At 51.0% G+C, this 23,630-nt stretch overlaps 1 protein-coding gene across 2 annotated transcripts; it reads left to right on the top strand.

Annotated features, from left to right (window-relative positions):
- The first annotated feature begins 345 nt into the window (after nucleotides 1-345).
- On the top strand, nucleotides 346-23,623 carry N4BP1 (NEDD4 binding protein 1). Of its 2 annotated transcripts, none has more exons than XM_078882099.1 (9): nucleotides 346-769; nucleotides 5,182-5,410; nucleotides 6,852-8,590; nucleotides 9,077-9,259; nucleotides 16,816-16,946; nucleotides 17,455-17,551; nucleotides 18,947-19,054; nucleotides 20,054-20,161; nucleotides 20,745-23,623. In XM_078882099.1, the coding sequence occupies exons 1-9, from the start codon at nucleotides 750-752 to the stop codon at nucleotides 21,010-21,012; spliced, it is 2,883 nt and encodes a 960-aa protein (XP_078738225.1). In that variant the 5' UTR covers nucleotides 346-749; the 3' UTR covers nucleotides 21,013-23,623. The 2 variants fall into 2 exon arrangements, with proteins under 2 accessions (XP_078738225.1, XP_078738224.1); XM_078882098.1 differs by having other exon boundaries at nucleotides 347-769; nucleotides 6,849-8,590.
- Nucleotides 23,624-23,630: the final 7 nt, after the last annotated feature.

Below are 23,630 nucleotides of genomic sequence, written 5' to 3'. Positions count from 1 at the left end.
GTGTTATAACACACACACTACACACAGTGTGTAACACACACACATCACAAAGTGTGTGTTATAACACACACACTACACACAGTGTGTAACACACACACATCACAAAGTGTGTGTTATAACACACACACTACACACAGTGTGTAACACACACACATCACAAAGTGTGTGTTATAACACACACAATACACACAGTGTGTAACACACACACACATCACACGGTGTGACGTGCGGGAAATTCCCAACGCGTCACCGCCCTGGCCCCGCCCACGGCACCGCCTCCATTGGCCCCTCCCCCTCCTCCCTCCCCCTGCTCGCATCGCCATCCTTCGCTGCGGTCACACTCACTCACACATCCCCCACCACCATCACCACCACCAACATCACCATCATCACCAACATCACCACCACCACCACCAACATCATCACCACCAACACCACCATCACCACCAGCACCACCATCATCACCAACACCATTATCGTCCTCACCACCATCACCACCACCAACATCACCATCACCAACATCACCATCATCACCAACATCACCACCACCAACATCCCCACCACCAACACCACCATCACCACCAGCACCACCATCATCACCAACACCATCAACACCATCATCATCACCAACACCATTATCGTCCTCACCACCACCAACATCACCACCACCATCATCATCACCACCACCATCATCATCACCACCAACATCATCGTCCACATCATCGCGAAATCGTCACCTCCATTGCGCCATGGCCAACAGAGATGGCGGGTGAGTGCCCACTGTATCATCATCCTCAGTGTTGTTGTTGTTACCCCTACACTGGTAACCTGGTAACCTGCTATACTCACTACGGGTTACACATCATTGTTAACCACTTACTACTGTGGTGGTAACGTGTTGAGTTATACCGCGATCGGGTTAAACCTTCACGGGATTGGGATAACGTGTTAACAGGCCTCAAGGTAACCTACTTATATCTAAACAGCGAGATAGAGGTAGTGTGTTAACTTAGTTACACACAGGCCTCAAGGTAACCTCCAAGCTATATCTAAACAGCGAGATAGAGTTAGTGTGTTAACTTAGTTACACACACCTCAAGGTAACCTGTTATATCTAAACAGCGAGATAGAGTTAGTGTGTTAACCTAGTTACACACAGATCTCAAGGTAACCTCCAAGTTATATCTAAACAGCGAGATAGAGTTAGTGTGTTAACTTAGTTACACACAGATCTCAAGGTAACCTCCAAGTTATATCTAAACAGCGAGATAGAGTTAGTGTGTTAACTTAGTTACACACACACCTCAAGGTAACCTGTTTTATCTAAACATCGAGATAGAGTTAGTGTGTTAACTTAGTTACACAGGCCTCAAAGTAACCTCCAAGTTATATCTAAACAGCGAGATAGAGTTAGTGTGTTAACTTAGTTACACAGGCTTCAAGGTAACCTGTTAAATCTAAACAGCGAGATAGAGTTAGTGTGTTAACTTAGTTACACAGATCTCAAGGTAAACTCCAAGTTAAATCTAAACAGCGAGATAGAGTTAGTGTGTTAACTTAGTTACACAGATCTCAAGGTAACCTCCAAGTTAAATCTAAACAGCGAGATAGAGTTAGTGTGTTAACTTAGTTACACACAGATATCAAGGTAACCTGTTAAATCTAAACAGCGAGATAGAGTTAGTGTGTTAACCTAGTTACACAGGCCTCAAGGTAACCTGGTATATCTAAACAGCGAGATAGAGTTAGTGTGTTAACTTAGTTACACACACCTCAAGGTAATCTGTTATATCTAAACATCGAGATAGAGTTAGTGTGTTAACCTAGTTACACAGGCCTCAAGGTAACCTGGTATATCTAAACAGCGAGATAGAGTTAGTGTGTTAACCTAGTTACACAGATCTCAAGGTAACCTCCAAGTTATATCTAAACAGCGAGATAGAGTTAGTGTGATAACCTAGTTACACAGATCTCAAGGTAACCTCCAAGTTATATCTAAACAGCGAGATAGAGTTAGTGTGATAACCTAGTTACACAGATCTCAAGGTAACCTGGTATATCTAAACAGCGAGATAGAGTTAGTGTGTTAACTTAGTTACACACGCCTCAAGGTAACCTCCAAGTTATATCTAAACAGCGAGATAGAGTTAGTGTGTTAACTTAGTTACACACGCCTCAAGGTAACCTCCAAGTTATATCTAAACATCGAGATAGAGTGTGTGTGTTAACCTAGTTACACACAGGCCTCAAGGTAACCTGTTTTATCTAAACATCGAGATAGAGTTAGTGTGTTAACCTAGTTACACAGGCCTCAAGGTAACCTGTTATATCTAAACAGCGAGATAGAGTTAGTGTGTTAACTTAGTAACACAGGCCTCAAGGTAACCTGTTTTATCTAAACAGCGAGATAGAGTTAGTGTGTTAACCTAGTTACACAGATCTCAAGGTAATCTGTTATATCTAAACAGCGAGATAGAGTTAGTGTGTTAACCTAGTTACACACAGGCCTCAAGGTAACCTGTTTTATCTAAACATCGAGATAGAGTTAGTGTGTTAACCTAGTTACACAGGCCTCAAGGTAACTTGTTATATCTAAACAGCGAGATAGAGTTAGTGTGTTAACTTAGTTACACACACCTCAAGGTAATCTGTTATATCTAAACAGCGAGATAGAGTCAGTGTGTTAACCTAGTTACACAGGCCTCAAGGTAACTTCCACGTTTTATCTAAACATCGAGATAGAGTTCATAGAAAGCGTGTAAAAAGATCGTTTAAAATGTTATTTTAATTTTTTATGATTAGAATGGTATTGTCATCCTTATGGCATAAGTATACCAAGTTTGTAGTTGATACCACATTGGGAAGTGGGTTAAAATTGAGTTACAAGATTTGAAGATACGACAACAACATAATTATTTTATTATGTTTTATTTTTATTATTTTATTATTTCCATTCCACGTGACTTTACCGAAAGAACCAAGAAGATGAATCCCTGCAGTCACGAAAGCTTTAAATCGAAAAAGAGTGAGTTAAATAAAAGCGTGTAAAATAAAAAAAGTTATTTTGTGTTTCTCCCTCGTGATGACATTTTGTAGGATGAACGTTGAGATGTGTAAGGGACACGTGGTGACCAATACGGTCTGAATTGGTCTGTAATAATCTAGGCCACTGATAAAGGGTATGGATTTGTGGTGTTTTTAAATCCTTTATATTAAGTTCGCTTGCTTGCTTACGACCGTGCAAATCTTTCGGTCGTTTTTTAACACACTTCCAGTGATACAATCGAGCTGACATTTTCCACACAGACTCGTTGTGCGTGACAATTAATGTTTCCAAAATTGTACACTTTTTAGGACAAAAATATTATATTTAATTACCAATTGCTTAATGGTGCAATGCAATCATCTGACCCATAGGTGGCAGCCATCTCAAGCCAGAGGACGAGAGGACTCTAGCCGCCACGCATATAAAGGATTTATAGTGAAAAACTTTGTTTTTACGGGTTAATTTTTATTCAGTTGCGAGTGTATTGTGATGTGTATGCCTGTGTTATGTATAATGCGGCAGAGTTGTTGTTGTTGTACGGTGTTGTGCTAACGTTGAGTTGCGTTATATTAATACGTTATATACCGGTGATTGTGTTTTTGTATTGTGTTGAAGATGTTGTTCATCTGTACTGTGTTGGGAGCCTCGTGTTAGCAGCAGCAGCAGCGTGTACAGTGCATGATCGTGTACATTGTGTTGTACAGTATGTACCACGTGGCAGATCTCAAGATTCAGATGTATAATTCAGGGCACTTTAAAGACGTGTGGGTGATCGCTGGTTATAATCATCAAGTGGCTTGGACCCTAGCATGCCATTTAATTAGGACTACAATCCAGATTTTTTTTTTTAAACATAACACTGGTCAACAAAAAAAATGGTTTTTTTCTGGCCTGGACTTTTGCAGCTGTTCTAGACTAATTTCAGGGTCAGTTTAACACATAGGCTTTCGCGACCAATATTGTTCATAATCAACGATTTTTGGGTTTAGATCGCGTTATTTATAAATGTGTCGTAACCCTCCACCACCCGACACGGCCAATCAGTAAAAAAGTGTCACGTTGACAAAAGACAAATAGTTCACTGCTTTAGCCCACCGGTGTGTTGAAGCGTGAAACCACAACATTTACAATTTGAGTACGACGTTTCGCTGGTAATTGCATGGCGAATTGCCCGATGATGCTGGATGCAATTACCAGCGAAACGTCGTACTCTTTGTCAACGTGACACTTTTTTACTGATTGGCCGTGTCGGGTGGTGGAGGGTTACGACACATTTATAAATAACGCGATCTAAACCCAAAAATCGTTGATTAATTTCAGGGTGCTGATTCCAAATCTGATCTCAGATTTGCTCTATCACATCTCATTTTCATGATATCGGAAAACCCCATTTTCATTGATTTTACCCGAAATTAACTCTGTCACTTATGATTGCAAGTTGTTGCGAGTCAGTGACTGCTTTAGTGTTAAAATATGGTGCTGTATTTTTAGGATAGTGTGTTTATAATATCATTTATGTAGATATCCACATTTATTTAATATTTTTCTTCTGCAGTTTTTATTGAAAATGCAATATTTGATATCTCAAAAACCTGATGTGATAGACAAAAACTGATGCCAGATTTGGAATCGGCACCCCAAAATTACCTTATAACCGTTGGAATACCTTGTGCCAGAAAAAGTGTGACCAGTGTAATCTATCCACCTTTCTTGATAAAGGAGACATTCTCCTAGAAATGCCGCGGTGTTGGTTGGGACATGCCCGGCCGAACTGTGTGACCTTTTCTCTCTTCCACGTCGAGATGGTGAATATGGTGCACCTTCAATTTAGTGAACTTTCTCAATCCCACTGACTTATTTCCGTCTCATTTCAAGTCAGTCAACCAATCCACGTGGCACCTGCTGGGTCTGTCCCGTGACCATCTACTAGCGATCCTTTTTACTCTTTCACGCATAAATCAAAGTGTACCTAGCCAGGCGCAAGCGCCGTGGTAACGTCACCGCCACCTAACGGCTAATGCCGGTTGTTGTTGTAGCTGTTGTTGATATGGTGTCTGAGGTTTGCCCACATTCGTGGAGCCTGGCCCCGTGTTTCACGTTACAAAGAGGACGGACGCTCTCCTGTCCTTTCTTAGGATGCAAACTGCGGTGCAGCATGGCGGTGGTGGCAGCAACGGAGGCAGCGATGGCGACTACATGGAGGAGTTCACGGTGCCTGCCAGTAGGGAGGCTCTGGTCAACAACGTAGCGCGCAATCTACAGCAGATCTTCTTCGTGTGCATGACCCTCGTGACCACGCCGGGCGACAATTTCTCCTGGATCAAGCTCACGGGAAAGTCTCTGGAGAACGTGCAGCGCGCCAAGGTGACCACTGGCTTCCGCCAAATCATTTTTCGCCAAATCATTTTACCCCGCGCGTAGGCCTCGGCAAGGTAAGGTAATTGTACCCTTTTTACCGGGTAAAAGGGTAAAGGTAAAGGGTAAAGGTGTCGACGTGCCAAGGGGTAAGGGTAAAAGGTAGGCTCGTTGCATTTTACCTTTTACCTTACCTGCTAAAGGGTAAAAGGTAGGGTAGAGTGATTGTATTGTGGTAAGGTAAAAGGTAGGGTAAAGGTAGGCTTGTTGTTTTTACACTTTTACCTTACCTTGCCGAGGCCTACCCGCACGGCAAGAATGGGTGGGCGCAAGGTGGTTAAGTGAGCACACACTCTGAGTTGGGTTTCGATCGCCAGCGATGATGGCACAAACGTCGGCAGGAGCCAGTGATGTGTGTGGGTGAAGTACGCTCAAACGACCCCCACGATCTGACATGGCTTTGGGTGTCCCTTAGTCCAGCAGTAGAGTGACAAGTGGCTGAAGTAATGTTTTACCGTGAGAACGCCTGGAGTTTCTCCGTCGAGAGTCTGTGTCTTACAACAACATCAAAAACGCTCGGACATTCGGTTCGATTGGAGAGAGGCAGGCCTACGCGTCGGTACAAGGGTTCATTCATACGGCCCGGCCGGCTTGCTAATTTTAATTCACAATTTGGTATTTAAAGCGAGTTGGGTTTCTGTGGTTAACTACAAAGCAACTGGGACTTTTCCCCTGTGCGGGGGCTGCGGCCGGCTGGCTGGTCGGCCGTGCGTCAGTTTTACAAATGTGGAAAATGACCATAAAAGGGGGGTGAGCGGTGCGAGACGGCGTGGTCGTGTTGTGGGAAAGGCGTTGGGTTCATTCACGACGGGTGCCACTGTTTTCTGGCGGCGTGGAGCAGAAACCAAAACCCCCGCCGCCGCCGCCGCCACCACGCGTGTAGCTGCGGCTGCTGCTACTGCGGTGTGTGCATTGCGTGTGGCGGTACACGCTGCAGGCGTATTCTGAATTTTGGGTGATTTTTTTTCTTTTTTTGCCATCCGTGCTAAATGCCGATCTTGAATTATTTACCCAGGAACTACCTTTTCCACCCCCCCCCCCTCAAGTGTGGAGGAGCGGTGGCAGAGTAGTTAGCGCCCAGCTCTTAGTTCTACAACTAAGCCCATCATCTCACAGGCTCATTGTCACCGTTGTTGCACTCTGCCTTGTGTGTTGTGCTCACCACTTGCATGCCCGCAAACTCTGTGTGCAGCGCACTGTGGGTGCCGTGCGTGCCGTGTGCTCTCTGAACCGTGTGTACTGTGCGTGTCATGCTTGCTGCACATGCCGTGTGTGTTGCGTACCATGTGTACCGTGTGGATTGTGCGCGTCGTGCGCGTGGTCTGCTTCGTGTGCGTCGTCTCCCGTGTGTGCCGTGCGCTTGACGTCGGCTCTGCCACCCCCGCAGGAGTTCGTGGTGGGGCTGTGCGGCGAGGGCCTGCAGGTGGAGCAGCGCTTCCCGCCGGGCCTGCAGTGCGTGTACGAGGGCCTCGCCGGCCGGTTCCTGCGCGCCCTCGCGTGGGACAGCCGCGCCGACGTGAGCGTCACCGGCGTGGGCCGCCTGACCATCCGGGGAGGCACCGAGGCCGTGCTGCTGGCGCAGACGCGCGTGCAGCACTTCTGCGACTGCTGCCGGGAGACGGACGCGGAGGGGCGGGGCGCCACCGCCGCCGCCACCGCCGCGCCGGGGGAGGCCGACTCGCTAGCCAAGCGCCGCTTCAACCGCCTGGTGGAGGAGAACGGCGGCAAATACGGCACCGAGTTGCTGCTGTTGCCCGTGAGCATCAAGCGGGACCTCCTTGAGCTGCTCGACGCGGCGGGAGCCCACGCCACTTTCTCGCGAGGGCCGCCCGATCGGACACGTGGGTCCTTCGTGCTGTCGGCCAGAGGGACGGAGGCGCCGGAAGCGCCCGGTGTTGGCGGCGGCGGCGGCGGCGGAAATAGAATCCGGGTAAGGATGCCGACCGAGGGACAGAGGACGTATGGTAAGGGCAGGGAGGACCTCTCGAGGGAGGAGAATGACAGCCCCGTGACCGAGCTGAGTTCCAGCTTCACCAGCGCGCTTGGCAAGGCCGAGGCGGAGACACCCGAGACGGAGGAGGCGGAGGAATGTGCAGGCAAGCCCTTGAAGAGAGTGAAAAACCCGTCGGTTAAACGGAAAACCTCGGACAGCGAGTCGACGGTCTCCGGCCAGATGAAGAAACACTCGCCCGCCAACGTGTCGTCGTCCCGCGGGCTCGGCAAGGAGGAGGGCCGCGCGCAAGCGACCGCCGCTGCGCAAGCGACGCCGGAGCCGGAGAGGGAGCTCAAGTACCTCGTGAATTTCTTCAGCACCATGGGTTACGATCCGGAGTTGGTGCGGAGCGTCGTGTTGGAGATGGGGCAGCAAACCGAGGCCTCGGAAATCCTCGATCGCCTCCAGGAGAAGGCCACCTTGGTCACGGCGGGCGAGCAGGTCGGCGGCGACGAGGAGTCCGGCTCTGAGGATCCGCAGGAGGGCTCGTACGCGACGCATTGGGTCATGGAGGCGGCCATGAGCCTGGGATACACGCGCGACGAGGTGGGCGACGTGTGCCGAGCTGTGGGCACCGACCCGCGCAGCGTCCTCAAGGAGTTGCACCGCATGGGCAAGCGAGCGGCACCTGCGGCGACGGCGGCGGAGCCGGGCGCCGAGAGCGCGCACCGAGAGCAGCAAGGCGAGCGCCAGGGCGGTCCCACGGAGGCGTTGGCACGCGTCTTCTCTCGGGGCGTTTGCTCAAACGCCGACAGAGCCGAAGCGCAGGCGACGTGGAAGAAGCCGGGCCCGGAGGCGAGCCTCTTGCGTTCCCACGGCGGAGAGGGAGTGGCGCGCGGCGGCCCCGTGAATGGCGCCGCGCGGCTCCCCCGGGGCGGCGTGTCGTCGTCGTCGTCTTCATCGCAGCGCGCCCGTTTTCCCAGCGCCGAGGCGGACGACCTGGAGACGGACGGGACGGGCGCGCCTCCACCGGCAACGAGCAGACGCCCCGGCAAAAAGGACTGCATCGTCATCTCGGACGACGCGAACGACGTCCTGCACGTCCGCGGGCCTGCCGACGGCGCGGCACGGAAGGAGGCGACAAAGTGGCACGTGGAGCAGCCGGGCCCCCGCCAGGAGTGCACCGCCGTTGCCAGGTGGGTAGGTGGGGGCCGGCGTGGCCGTGAATCTGAGCAGTGGTTAAGCCTTAGCCCCCCCCCCCAACACGCAATTTGCAGTTTCACGACTCGATGTTTGGACGGCGTTTGCTTGTGGGGCGAGTTGCGACGAGTCGATTGAATGTCAGCTGGTGCCCTCGCGATGCACCCGTCAAGTGACGCGCGCCAGAATTGGATATTAACATTTTCCACTGATTGTTGTATGAAGGATGGGATAATATCAGATTTATGCCGCGGGGGGGGGGGGGTGGGGGGAGGTAACTAAACTAGAACTGAGACGGGCAAAAACTCCGGTGCAAACCAGACGGTAAAAAAAAAGAGGCAGAAAAGCGTTTCATTTCGAAACCAACCGCGGCTCTCGGATCGTGGCGATCGCTTGAATCGCCGGTGGGGGGTTTGTGCTGTCACACCGACCGAGTCCGCTGGCAGTTCCGTTTCTCATCGATGTTCCTAACGACTTCACAGTACCAGCCGAGTGGCGGCCGCCGCCGCTGACACCACCACCACCACCGGCTCCAGCAGCAACCTGCAGCCGACAGAGCTCTACCTGCTTGGGCTGTCTAAGCCATACAAGCTGTACCTGCCGAGCGAGCCCGGCAAGGAATCCGTGCGTCACGTCATCGTGGACGGGAGCAACGTCGCCATGGCGTGAGTGCGATCTCGCGCCTTCGGTTTAGTGGGCGGTGGCGGGGGGGCGTCGTCAAAGGGGGGCAGCCTTTCTGAGCGATTGTCGTCAGGCGAGTTCTGTGACTTTGCTGATGCAGATCTAACACTCGCATCGAGCTCGGGTTTGTTTACACGCTCTTGTCCTTGACCTCTCGCCCCCCACCTCTGATAAGCACGATTGGCTAGGTACGGTACGAAAAAAGTTCAACATTCACGTATATACACATACACGTCACAGACTGTGACATCATCAAGAATCGGTATTGTCATCACCACCATCACACTTAAATGCATATTTATCTTTGTCACGAGCAGCATTTTCTAAATAGTGAGTGGACTCGCAGCACAACGTAGATGGGGAAAATCCGACTGACAGAAATAGAAGTCACTTCCCTAACTTGCACAACAGTTGCGCACAAAATTTTACCACGGTTTTTTGTTGTTGTCGTAATTATCAAACGGAGCCTTGGCTCGTGGGCAGCGAGGAAGTGCCGTCTGTTCCGTCACCACGTGCAGACGTTGTGTGTTCGCGCAGGTGAGTCACTCGCCCGCAGGGTCAATTTGCCGAAAGTCGTCATTGAAAAATTGCGCGCCGCTAATCCACGGCAAGACAAAGCCGCACGGGTACTTACCAATCCTACCGGGAGACGTCACGGACGCGTCAACGGGGCTCATGATCGCAGGAGCTCGCTCACGTCCGTCGTGTGTGACTAAGGGCTCGCTGGAGAGCCTCGGCTGCGTCACGTTTTTCCCGGCGAGGCCTTGAGAAAATTTCCCAGCCGAGGTCACGCAGGCGGGGTCACCACTGGGGCCAAGGTGACGGTTATTGACGCCGCTTGCCGCCGCTGTCTGTGCCGCCAGTTGTTACCTTTTGTTCGATTCTTGTACGAACACCGTTCGTGTTACGCTTGACTGGCTGTCAAAGGGTCCGCCCGCATACCTTGGAAGCGTGGCAAATTGTGGGATGAGAAAAAGACATGGAGGAGGGGGAGGAGGAAACAAAGACACGGAGAGCTTTGACAAATACTTTTAGTTTTTTCGGTAAAGTCACGTAGGTAAAAAATGAAATTAAAATTAATAAAATAATAAAAATCACGACGTTTCGGAGGCAACACAAGTCTCCGTCAGCAGGTGGGACCATCACAGCTAGATTTGCTGTATCTTTGACAAAGACTACGCGCACAAACGCAAAGCACTTCCTGCGCAACTACGATCGGGCGGCAGGGTGGTGGTGTGCCGGTGACGCTCATGCCTCGCAGCAAGAGAACCCTGGGTTCGATTCCCGACTCAGGTGTCCTCTCCGTGTCCAGTTTGTGTGTTCCCTCTCCCTGCTCTGCATGGGTTTCCTCCAAGTTCTCCGCTCTCCTGTCATAACCTCCGACGCTTGAACTAGGCCTTGGTACCCGGTGTGTCTCTCTGCTAGGTTGACTCGGCCTGAAATCAACATTGTCGAAGCAGAGCCGAGCTTTAGTTGACACCCCATAATGCTGGTTGTAATCTCCAGCGAATCGTGTTGGAACTAAATGATAAAATTTTGCTTAACTTTTCAACATTCCTAACAAACTAAATCAAATTTCGATTTGAAGCTTTCGTGACTGCAGGGATTCATCTTCTTGGTTCTTTCGGTAAAGTCACTTCTACGTGACTTTACCGAAAGAACCAAGAAGATGAAACCAAATGCAAGTTTTCACGTTTGCCCGCGTGGCAACTTGATTTGATTGGCTCTGTCGGGTCGTGGAGGGCTATCGGTGAAAATCGCATCCACTGCACAAACCGTGGCAGATGCGGAATCCTGATGCACAAACGTAAAATGTAAAACTCTCCAGTAGTGTTGCGGCTAGTGGTCATCCAGTACAGACTGTACAACGTATATCGACGCAATGTCCGGTCCACAAATACAAAGAAGACATCACAGTGATTACACTGTGCTGCTCCTGACGTGGTTGTCTGGCTTGGCCACTCGTGTGAATTTGTAGTCGTTGTTCTGCATCTTGCATCAGCCATACGAAAGAAGACGATTGGTGAAAATTTACATCATGCCTCCACAATCGGACCCAAAAGAAAACCAATCATGGGCCCACTTCTTAGTTGGTGCAGTCCCGAATGAGCACCTAATACAAATGATGGTCGTATTAATACTATTTAGTCAGGAAATCCACTCCCGAGTCTCGAGACTGGTATTCACGAGGGCACCTGCATGAGGATGTTTGGCCAATCCCTTCAACGGGGTGTTCAGCTTAACATGGGAGGACACTGAAGGGACCCGAAGAAAACCCAAGCACGTGAGCGAACGACGCTGAAATCTCCGCAGATTCACGACTTCACATTGTCGCACCCACCACGTTTTGGGCCACCTCGCGGCCCGGCGGGTTTTCACAAATCTACGCGATCCCATCAACTCTGCTGAGAGGCAATCCATGAATACGAGGCAAGCCATTACTAAGAGCCAAGCCATTACTACAAAGGCCGCTTGCGATGACGATACGCGCTCCTACACGTAACTGTGTCGCCGCCAAAGAGTGTGAAGCTGGGTGGGCCACTGGGCTTGTGGTGGGTTGTAGGGCTCACTCCAGTCAACCCCCCCCAGTGGGTTCCATTCACCAGGCCTTTGTGAATGCAAACAATTGGCGAGGTTTTACGGGGGGAACTTGCAGTGGCGCTGGGGCACGCCCACGCGGTAAATTTAGACTGGAATTTCCCAAAAAACTTTACCCTTGCCCTTTACACCCAATTGCAGAGACGAGTGCTTCCGTGTGCAGAGTCAAACGCAAGCCGCAGTGACTGCGCGATTAGGGGCAGCGGTTTGAAAAGCCGTGCGGTAGGCGAGAAATCCGCGGTTATTGCGCGGAGGTGGCGTTTTTTTTTTACGCGGCAGAAGCACGCGAATGCACGGCTTGCGCTTCCTTAACACCAAACGCACTCGTACGTGATCTTCCCGTGTGCTTTGTCCTTAGTATCTTTAGTTCATAATGAACGTTTTTGGGTTTAGATCGCGTTATTTATAAATGTGTCGTAACCCTCCACCACTCGACACGGCCAATCAGTAAAAAAAAAGTGTCACGTCGACAAAAGACAAATAGTTCACTGCTTTAGCCCACCGGTGTGTTGAAGCGTGAAACCACAACATTTACAATTTGAGTACGACGTTTCGCTGGTAATTGCATCCAGCATCATCGAGCAATTCGCCAGAATCTTTAGTTGTGTTTTTTGGGGCTGGGGGGGGCAAGGGATGGGGAGAATTTCCCCCCTCCCCCCCCGTTCCCGATTAGCAGAGCACCTTGGGTTGGTGGGGGAGCGTTTCAAGGTACGGTTTGTGGAGAGGCTTCACTTCGCGATGGGGTTGGAGCGCGCGAGCGCGCGCGTGCGTTTGTACTCGCCCCGTATCCCGCGGCAACCCTTGGCTACGTACGGTGCTTACGTGTCAGCCAGCCTCACACGTGACTAGGCACGCCTGTCTCGATTCTAAACTGAACACGTTATTTGGTGGTGACGCTGCTGCGTTGGCAGTGGGGCACAAAAGCACAGTTGACAACTATACTCTATGGTTCTTTCGGTAAAGTCACGTAGGTAGAAAAGTAAATGATAAACCACGGCGTTTCGATCGCAACACAAGCAATCGTCATCAGGTAGAAAGATACAGCAGTAGAAGTAGAACTGCTGTATCTTAAGTAAAATAATAAACCACGACGTTTCGATCGCAACACTAACAATCGTCAGGTAGAAAGATGCAGCAGTAGAAGTAGAACTGCTGTATCTTTCTACCTGATGACGATTGCTTGTGTTGCGATCGAAACGTCGTGGTTTATTATTTATTTTTCTACCTACCTGACTTCACCGAAAGAACCAAAGAGTATGGATTTCTGCAGTCACGAAAACTTCAAATCAAGAGTTAACAACTGAACAAAAACTACCGCAATGACTCTACCTCTCTCGCCTCCCGAGTATGCTGTGAAGGAGGGCCGTTGCCTAAGAATGTCGCCAATTATAAGATTCTTCCGTTTAAAGATCGCGAGCCTTGTGTGTTTCCTAAGAAAGGAATGTGGCCATTAGCTGGGTCACAAGATGCGTTGTGGGAAATCTAAATGTGTGATCTTGCAAACATATAATGAACAAAAAATATGCTTTGGTGTTGCTGCAGCTGTATTGGCAGTGGTACACAAAGCACACTCACAAAGAACGCGACACCTTCGTCAACAACGCTGTAGCCTCGAAAGGTAAATATAATTGGCGATGTTTCGGGACAGTGCGGCCCCGTTCTTCACAGCGCACACCGGGCTAGCTACGTCTCGCGATACAACGTGCGAATGCGCACGATCTACGTGTCGTTAGATCTCGCGCAAAATACAACGGAGGCCTTTCGAGAGGAAGTCGCCAGGCGTCCCTGTCAATGGGGTGGCGCATTCCCAGTGCCTGCCAGGCTTTGGACGGCCTCAGCAGGCCTCGACGCGAATGGAGGGCGACCGAGTGTCTCTGTTCTGTCGCTCGCTGTTTGCGGGTTTGGAGGAGCGTCGTGTTTGACGTCTGGGAAAGTCGGTTTAATCACCACGTAGGCTTTCACCACCAGTAGTGAGGACGTCATTTTGCTCTGTTTAAGACCGGAAGCAGGAAGACTTCTTCACAATTCTGGCAAATTTGGCCGATGGAGCTGGTTGTAAGCTACCAGCGAAACGTCGCGTATTCAAATTGGAAATGTTGCGGGTTTACTCTCCAACACACCGGTGTGCCGAAGTAGTAACTAATTGGCGCGTTTACGTGACCAACCTTACAAATTGGTTGTGCCGGGTCGGTGATCGGTTAACGACACATTTATATTTACGTGATCTAACCCCAAAAAAACCCTTTATTTACGAATAGTCTGAGCAAGTCGCTGTGTGGGCGGGTTGGTCATGAACAAAACAACTTCATTGGGGCTGCAGGGTGGCAGCAGTGGCAACACTCGTGTGGTTTGACAGCAAAATTCAGTAAAATTTTCAACTCGGGCGCCTTTACGCGTGTTAAGTTTGCAGCGTTCTTCTGTTCTGCATGGATTTCCTCCGGCTTATCCAGTTTCCTGCTCCGATGGCGACAAAAAAAAAACACAGTGTCAATGCCATTCACTCAAACATCCCAGAGAGGCAACACCCCCCCCCACCGACTACGAAAACTTGGCAGGACCCTCCTAAAAGAGTCTTGAGACTCGGCGAGGCTTTCCTAGGTGAACAAGCGAAGCAATAATAATAGTTCCATTCGTTCCATCGGCGTCATTCCATGAGATCAAGTGTTTTGTGTTCTGCCTGAACTCTTGCAGGTGGAGAGCAGTGCATTCGGCCTGTGCTAAGAGAACGGGCCGTGGAAAGTTATATTGCAGAATTAATCTTGATTTGAAGCTTTCGTGACTGCAGGAATCCATACTGCTGGTTCAGCAGTTCCACTGCTCGATTATATGTTTTCCGCCTGAGGACGACCGCTTGTGTTGCGATCGAAACGTCGTGGTTTATTTTATTTTATACCTACGTGACTTTACCGAAAGAACCAAAAGAGTATTGCAGAATTACTTGGGAGCTCGCCTCGAATGACTATTATTTTTATCTACACACTCAGAGGTTGCGCACTTTCCCATGCACTGCTACAGAGAAACATTCCTCATATAGCAGTCAAACTGATCTTATATAAAACAAATTCTCATAGCTGGATTTTTCCAAATTAAGTGAGGAATAAAATGTAACTTTAAGTGTTTATTGCAGTCGTTGATGCCCAGGTTGACACCATCAACTCACTATGCTTTAAATGGGGTCTCTGTGCGAGTCTGTGGGTCTCTGCGAGTCTGTGGGTCTCTGTGCGAGTCTGTGATCTCTATGCGAGTCTGTGGGTCTCTGTGCGAGTCGTTGGCGACAGGGTTGAGACCATCAACCCTCGATGCTGAGAACCCGGTTTAATCACCAGCGGCTCATTTTGAATTCTCAGGATCTCAGCGGGTCCCTGCGTGTTCTAGTTTCAGGTTGATCTTGTTTGACCAGGCGAGGACTCAAAGGAGATCAGGGATTCATCTGATTTGCAAGAGTGACCTGTGGCGGTCACTAAAGCGACGAAAAGCAAAACAAAACAAAGCACAGCAGTGATGCAAAGGGAAAATCTGGAATCAAAAACGAAAATAGTGCAAAAACTCAACTCGGGTGTTAATTCGTGAACTCTCCCATGTAGGTCTGGCCGGGGCGGATTACGTCTCGACTGATGCCCCGTAGCGCTCTGCACACTCCGACGCCTGGGCCGTGCGGACACCACAACAAACATTGACGCCACTCGCGCTGTTACCAGAGGTGTAAAACTCTCTGGCCAAAGGGACGACGCGACACCGTCGCCACCAATCTGGCCCTGGCGTGCGGAGGCACACAAAAAAACCACTGCGCCTCACTCCCCCCCTCCCCGATCAGTCAAATCGAATGAAGAAAAAATAGAGGAACTAAAAACATCCCCTGGGGGGGCTGTGTAGTCAGGGGGTGGAGGGGGCCGTGCGTGTTTTGCACGTCGCTCGGTGGCGTGGCTGGAAAGTCCCCGTTGGCCGCTGGTGGTGGGGGAGGGATGATGGGGTGTGGTGGAGTGTGTGAGATGGGCGAGATTGGGGGCGGGGGGGTTGTTCATCCAGTGAGAATCCGTCCGAACTCGCCGCGCGTGTGGTTGTCTCGCATCGCGTTGCCACGCAAACGCGCGTACGTTCCGCCCTCGCCGCCGCCACCGCCCTGCCAGGTTTCACGACTCGCGGTCGAAGACCCGAAGCCTCCGTGCTTGAGTGAGGCTGGCGGCTGTTTTGCGTCGTTAAAGCGAGCCATGCCACCTCCCCCCCCACCCCCCGGCCCAGCTACTTCCTGCAGGAGAGACGGGAGCAGTCTGCGTGTGATTCAGTGCCCACTGAAGACTGAACTTTTTCTTTAAGGTAGTTTTTGTTTTGCAGGGGGAATTCCTCCGGTCCGACGCCGAAATAACTTTTGGTGTAGGTGGTGGCGAAGGCGTCGGGCGTGACCTTGTCACCGTCCCTCCCCGATCTGTGGCATTTGTCTGTAACCTGGACTTTGTGTGTATGGGGGGGGGAGCGGTGGAAAATTGTTTCGGCACAAACCCGGCGACCCGAGTTTCGATCCCCGCTCGCGGCCAACAGCAATAGAGAACATCTTAACCTGTCCTGTTGCTTCCCCTAGGTCGACTCGGCCTTAAATGAGTACGTAGCGCGTTGTGTTTTTAACCAGCACTGGGGGAGGCGGGTGGTGGGGTGTGATGCCAGCCACCCACCCTCTGTTGACCTTCATTCGGTGCTTTCTATAACCACACTTGGCCCAAATGTCTGTTAAAAGGCTATATGGGGGGAAATATTTTGCGTAGGCGTGTGTCTCACCTGCCGCCTGTTGCGATGGTCACATTTCAACTCCTTGAGTTGGTGGTTGTAAAGGACAACGTGGCCACACATTCAGTTCCTTGGAGTCGGTGGTCTGCATAAGGCTGAGAGCTTTTGTACACGCCCTGCACGTTGTTAAATCTGTGTGTTTGTGCCCGTGTGTGTGTTGCAGGCACGGCCTAAATCGTTATTTCTCGTGCCGGGGCATGGCACTGTGCGTCGAGTACTTCTGGAAACGCGGACACCGCAACATCACCGTCTTTGTGCCGCAGTACCGCACGTGCCGGGACCCATCCATCAAAGGTACCCACGTTTGGTGCATTGTGAGTAGTGTATACCACGGGCGTGTGGTGCATCATAGGTAGTGTATACCACGGGCGTGTAGTGCATTGTGGGTAGTGTATACGACAGGTGTGTGGTGCATTGTGGGTAATGTGTACGACAGACGCGCATGGCGTACTGTGGGTAGCGTATAAGACGGGCGTGTGTGGTGCATTGTGGGTCGTGTATACGACAGGTGTGTGGTGCATTGTGGGTAATGTGTACGACAGGCGCGCATGGCGTACTGTGGGTAGCGTATAAGACGGGCGTGTGTGGTGCATTGTGGGTCGTGTATACGACAGGTGTGTGGTGCATTGTGGGTAATGTGTACGACAGGCGCGCATGGCGTACTGTGGGTAGCGTATAAGACGGGCGTGTGTGGTGCATTGTGGGTCGTGTACACGACGTAATCGTGCCGTGGGTACATCCGCTGGGCGCGCGTCCTCACATTGCTCGCTCCCCCCCCCCCCCCGTGCCCTCTCCGACACAGAGCAGCACCTGCTGACGAAGCTGGAGGAGCTGGGGCTGCTGTCATTCACGCCGTGCCGCATGTTCGAGGGCCGTCGGATCACCACGCACGACGACCGGTGAGAGAGCACGGGCGGCGCCCCTACGCCGGCTGCCTCCGAGTCCCGGCGCGCCACCGCCGCTCAACACCGCATGAGCGCTACGAAACCCCAGCGGCCCGAGTTCGATTCCCGCTCACGGCCAATTATCTGAAACGGTCCCGGACCTCCCCTAGGTCGACTCGTGCTCAAATGAGTACCTGGTGCGGTGTGTAAAATATCGCCACTGTGGAGACGAAGGCGGTCGGGCGTGGTGCTGGCCACCCAGCCCCTCGTGTGCCGTGTGCCGGCCTTCATAGGTGCTGCTCGCCAATAGCATTTTCCCCAACAGTCTCTTAAGGTTATAAAGAGGAGTATTCATAATCAACGTTGTTGGGTTAGATCGCGTTATTTATAAATGTGTCGTAACCCTCCACCACCCGACACGGCCAATCAGCAAAAAAGTGTCACGTTGACAAAAGACAAATAGTTCACTGCTTTAGCCCACCGGTGTGTTGAAGCGTGAAACCACAACATTTACAATTTTTGAGTACACCGGTGGGCTAAAGCAGTGAACTAATTTGTCTTTTGTCAACGTGACACTTTTTTGCGGATTGGCCGTGTCGGGTGTTGGAGGGTTACGACACATTTATAAATAACGCGATCTAACCCAAAAACGTTGATTATGAATAGTATTGGTCGCGAAAGCCTACGTGTTAAAGGGGAGTATCTTTGTTTTGTTTATATCCCCACGTAGACTCGTACATATGTAGCGACTCACTCCGAGACCGGGTTCTTAAGGTACCTTCTTGTATTCTGCACGTCAGGGAACTCCACACACCCTCCCTACGTGCTTACACGCTAGTCGCACTCTTTTGACGGCAGTACCTAGCTAGTACAGTTGGCAGGCTGTTTAACTAGCGGCGTCTAAGATGGTCGAGACGGTGGTGACCAGAGGTCGCAACCGGGTACCCGATACCCGGGTACCTGTACCCGGTCGGGTACGGGTACCCGTTTGCGACCCTGGTGCGGCCGGGTACAGGTAAGGAATCAAAACCCGTTTGCGACCTCTGGCGGTGACGAAGGTGACGAACAGCGACACAGCGAGGGGATCCACTTTCAGCAACAGCCCCGAGCTCTCGCCCCGGGCCCCCTTTTATCCTCCCGGCGTGGCGTCGCTCCACCCACACCACGCCCTTTTTCTGAAACCTACTTGTAGGTTCCCGGGGCTTCAAGATAGACCCCTTCATGGGCTTTTCCTTATATACTCCCTCTGCTGATGTGTGTACTACCCCCTGCTGCCAGTACCACTTTCCCATCAGCAGCCAGCGTTATTTCACTACACATATATGCACCTCCGATTAGCACGGTTGGCTATGTACGGTGCGAAAGAAGTTCAACATACGTGTGTGTGTGTGTGTCTCTTTGCCTTTGTAGCTTCATGCTGCACCTGGCGGACAACACGGACGGGATCATCGTGACCAACGACAACTTCCGGGAGTTTACAACGGAATTGATCTCCTGGAGGGAGATCGTTAAGACGCGGTGAGTTGTGGCCACGCGCGTTGACGTGCACGCAAACACGCGTCAGGCTCGGGGCGCGGTGGTAACACAACCTCCTGGGTTCCATTCTCACTCGGGCGTCTTCTCTGTGTGCAGGGGGCCGTATTATCCAATAGACACGGTAGGCACTGTGGTTAGGGCCTACAAAAACTAAAGGGCCTACGAAAAAAAAAAGTTGACACATTTTTAGTATGATAAAAAAATGTAGCCAAGATATTCTTCTTGAAAAACATAATAATATATAGCAAGGATTGAAACTGTGTATGCAACGAGGCAGCAGAGGTTTCTTTTCATAAGGTGAGAGAAATTAACGCCGGAGATTAACTTTTCGAGATTTTTTTAATTGCACAATTAGCAAATAATGGTTTCAAATGGTGTTCTTCGCACAATCTCATTTCTCAATATAGAGCAGTGGAAGGCAAGACAAAGCGGCGTAGTTCTCCCTCGGTTGATCAGAGCCAGTTTTTTTAATCAGCTTTAGCTTCAAACAAAGAATGCTGCCCTTCACAATTCGTTTCCAAGATGGCAAGATACATCCTTAGAGCAATGTAAACATTCGGGTAATATCATCAGTGTTCAGAAGATTGAATATTTTATCGATGAAAATGAACGGCATCCTTTCAAAGCTGCGTCGTCCGATATGATCATAGTAAAAAAATAGTCGAACTTTTCGCTCGTAATATTTTTTAGGCTTACCTTGTTTTTAAAACAATCGTTTCTAATATTCTTATCTGCAGCACACAGTGTGTACGCCCATTGAATTAGGGCACAGACTAAATAATTAACTCATCAGTAATGACATCTGTCCAGCGGCTGGACGAAGTAACGCGCGAAACAAGCGAGAGACAACAGCGGTAGTACAGTAAACCCTTCTTGGTTCTTTCGGTCGTGGAGATGGTAGCGGTTTTGTTACAAGGGTGTCAAGTAACGGTGGTGTTATAACGGCCGCGTGCGTCTGCGTTTACCTCCCCGTGACTGCAGGATCTTGCCGTACACTTTCGTGGGAGACGTCTTCATGGTTCCGGACGACCCGCTGGGCCGGCACGGCCCCCGCCTCGACCAGTTCCTCACCAAGCCCAAGTCCACGCGGTAACTAGCGCCGTCTCGTCCCCACGGTCCTCGCCGGGGGGTTGGGGTGGTGAGACGCGTCTCAGCTCTAGTTGTGGTGTGAGCACTCTGACCCGCGTGGGTCACCGTTTTGTTTAATTTGTTATTTCCCGCTACATGTAATCCCCCGCCCGCTCCCCAGTCATGCTCTCGGTGGCCCCGTGTAGGAAGACGCTTCACGTTAGAGAACGGCCCCGCAGAAGCGGATGCCACGGAGGTACCTCGGAGGATCCTTGAAGTGGCCCCCGGTCCACGCACAGTAGAGGGGGCAGCGGGTGCCGTGGCGGTTTTCGCTCCGCGCTACGAACCCGGCGGCCCCGAGTTCGATTCCCACTCGTGGCCAACTCGATGAGTGTGTGGTGCGACGTGTAAACATCTCCACTGGGGAGAAAAAGCCGGCCGGGCATGGTGCTGGCCACCCATCCCTTCGTGTGCCGTGCCAGCTTTCATTCGGTGCTCGCGAACAGCTGCAAAATTCTGTATCGGCTATACGAGGCGGGCGGGTGGGGAATGTTTGTCTACACAGGCTGACGAGCGTGTACCCTACGTTTGCCTCGTCACACAGATTGATGCACCACAACCCGGCCGCGTACCAGGCGAAAACATTTCCGCTCCGCTTACCGTCGGCGGCAGCCGCCACCGTCGCAGGCGTCCCGGGCTTTCACTCCATGAACGACTGCGGACGGCCGCGGCCTACAAACGACCTGCAGGATCTACGCAGGCAGCTCCTGGACATCTTCCCCGGCGAAGAGGAGAAGGTGCAGCGGGTGCTGCAACAATACCCAGCGGTGAATGACCTGAACTTGCTCTCGGACCTCATGCTGGATGTGTAGTGAGAGGGGGATGGAGGGGGCTCGGTAAACCCCCCCGCCCGCCCTTCGTCATCTCAGTGTTCTGCTAAAACTTGTCGGTGTCTACAGCAGCGCGGTACAGCTAGGGAGCTGGGCACGTGCGGGGAGTGGTGGTAGTGGTGGCGGCCGCGCTTACGGTGGTGGCGATGGTGGTGGCAAGTACGAGGAGCAAGCGGAGAGCGAAGGCCGGCAGGAGATTGAGCGAGCGGGGCTCACAAGCGGATGTCACCATGATGATGATGACGGCGGCGGCGATGATGATGCTGTTAATCGTGGTGGTGGTGCTGTCGCTGTGATCTTGGCGATGACAGGATGGTGGCAGCCCTACGGTGTGGCAGACACGCCATCACGGTGATGGTGAGGCTGCGATGGGGTCCTGTTATGAATCTGTGAAGCCCGGCCTTTCACCGCCACTTCACCGTAGATGCACATTCGAATTAAACTGCAGTGATACCAATGTTGTAAATATTTTGGTTATGGGCGTTTAGTTAATTAAATTTAAGGTGTTAATTTAATTTCTCACGAAGTGGCGGACAAAGAGGAGGAGGCCTTCATCCGGAAGTGGATTTCTGAAAATATTTATTTATTGTGTGAGTTTGCAGCCGTTCCACAAAGCCGCCAACATTGGCCTGCCTGCCCGAGCAAGCCTGGCTTCGATAGGCATCGCCGTTTAGAAATTGTACATTTCCCCCCTCCCTCGAGTCATCAGGGTCAAGATGCGTTTGCTGCAAGCTGCTGCACCTTCGGTTATCTTGGACTGAACGAAAAAAGCAAGCCCGTTTAAAGCCACCGCTGCTTTCGCTATGTCATATAGATCTTTAACAACTGGGCGAATTGCTTTGTAGAGGTACTGTTGATGCTACTGTACTGCGTAGGATTCGGTGACTTTGACCCCGAGAACCTACAAGTTTAAACAAAAAATGTAAGCGCTCTCATGACGAGCGTTCTGATCCGGATGGAAATGTTTCGTCCCATCGAATCGGCCGGTCCAGCCAGGAGAGGGCGCTCGGAGGGCGGGTTTGTCGAACACGTTACTTTTTCATTCTGTTGCACTTTGTTGGTGTTTTGTCGTTGATGTAAACACCGTGACAAAAACTTTACACGTGAGAGCTCTTGCTCACGATGTTATATGGATTCATAATTGATTTTTTTTACGTGGTTTTTTGGTGTGGGGGGGGGGTAACATTGTCAACGTGTGACGACCTACCGACCTCCGCCCGACACGGCCAAAATATACGCGAGAGTCAAAATGCGCCGTTACATTATCGCTGCGGCACGCCGCAGGGCAAATCCGCGTGGCGTTTCGCAAATTTGCTCCGGACGTTTCGCCGCCAGTTGCTGCCAAGCCTCATCGGCTGCTTGCCAGACATTTTTGTCGCGCGACTTCGTGTAATGAATAACTTTTTTTTCAATCAATCTCGTAATCTGACCCCCCCCCCCCCAAAAAAAAAAATACCAATTATGAATCACTTGTGATTAACACTACGATTGTCGCTGGATGTGTTGCACGTAAATCCACGCCAAGTGATGGTACCAATGAGACCCCGAGCAAGCGGTGCGGCGGAGTTATCGCCCCGAGAATACTCGCGACCCATCGCCCCGCGCGCTCACAAGCTGTCCGCACCTCGAGAAGGCAAAGCAAGGACCGAGCCTCAGGACTGCTCCCAAGCGGTGCATGTCGGGAAACCGAGGCGTGAGCCAGCGGGAGCCGTGGGCTGGATAGACAACAGCAAGTTCAGCGATGGGCTCAGTCAATGTCTATAGATTCAATCTACGGGGTGGAGGGGGGGGTGGTGTTGAGTGAATGAACCCCTACATTTCGATGTAAAGCTTTCGTGACTGCAGGGATTCATCTTCTTGGTTCTTTCGGTAAAGTCACGTAGAAGGGAAGTAATAAAATAATAAAAATAAAACATAAAATAATTCTCACGACGTTTCGGCTACAACGCAAGCAGCCGTTGTAGCCGAAACATGAGAATTATTGCTTTATTTTTATTATTTTATTACTTCCCTTCTACGTGACTTTACCGAAAGAACCAAGAAGATGAACCCCTATATGTTGCATAGAATGGATTTGCGCGATGCATTCGCCCCAAATACGTTGCTGCCTTGGCCACAAGAGAAGGCGGAAAAAAACATCCTTCGGTATAATTGACGATTGCACAGATGACGAACCGGGCAAGGCGGCGGAGTGACGCACCGTACGTGAACAACGTGTGGTCACGGGAAGAAGCGATGGTGCAGCGGTTAGCACGCTGAGCAACGTACCCGGCGACCCGAGTTCGATTGCCGCTCGTGGTCACCAACACCAGTGACGTATCTGAAGCGGTCCTGGGCCTCCCCTAGGTCGACTGAGCCTCAAGATGGGAACCTGGTGTGATGAGTAAAACAATGCCGCTGGAGAGACGAGTCAATTGCGGCGATACAGAGGGGCTCTGTCGGAGCGAGTGGTTTTTGCCGCTATTTGCGCAGATGACAAAACGACGCTGCGTCTCTTAAGAGTTCATTTATTTTTCTACCGGTGTTTAAAACGATACGTTGCCCTGGGAGGTTTTCACTCTCTTATTTGTTCAAAGTTCGTGTTTTCTATAAATACAAAA

Source organism: Lampetra fluviatilis, chromosome 63 (genome assembly GCF_964198595.1).
Source record: "Lampetra fluviatilis chromosome 63, kcLamFluv1.1, whole genome shotgun sequence".
Classification (NCBI taxonomy): Eukaryota; Metazoa; Chordata; class Hyperoartia; order Petromyzontiformes; family Petromyzontidae; genus Lampetra; species Lampetra fluviatilis.
This window is presented reverse-complemented; position numbering and strand designations above follow the sequence as displayed.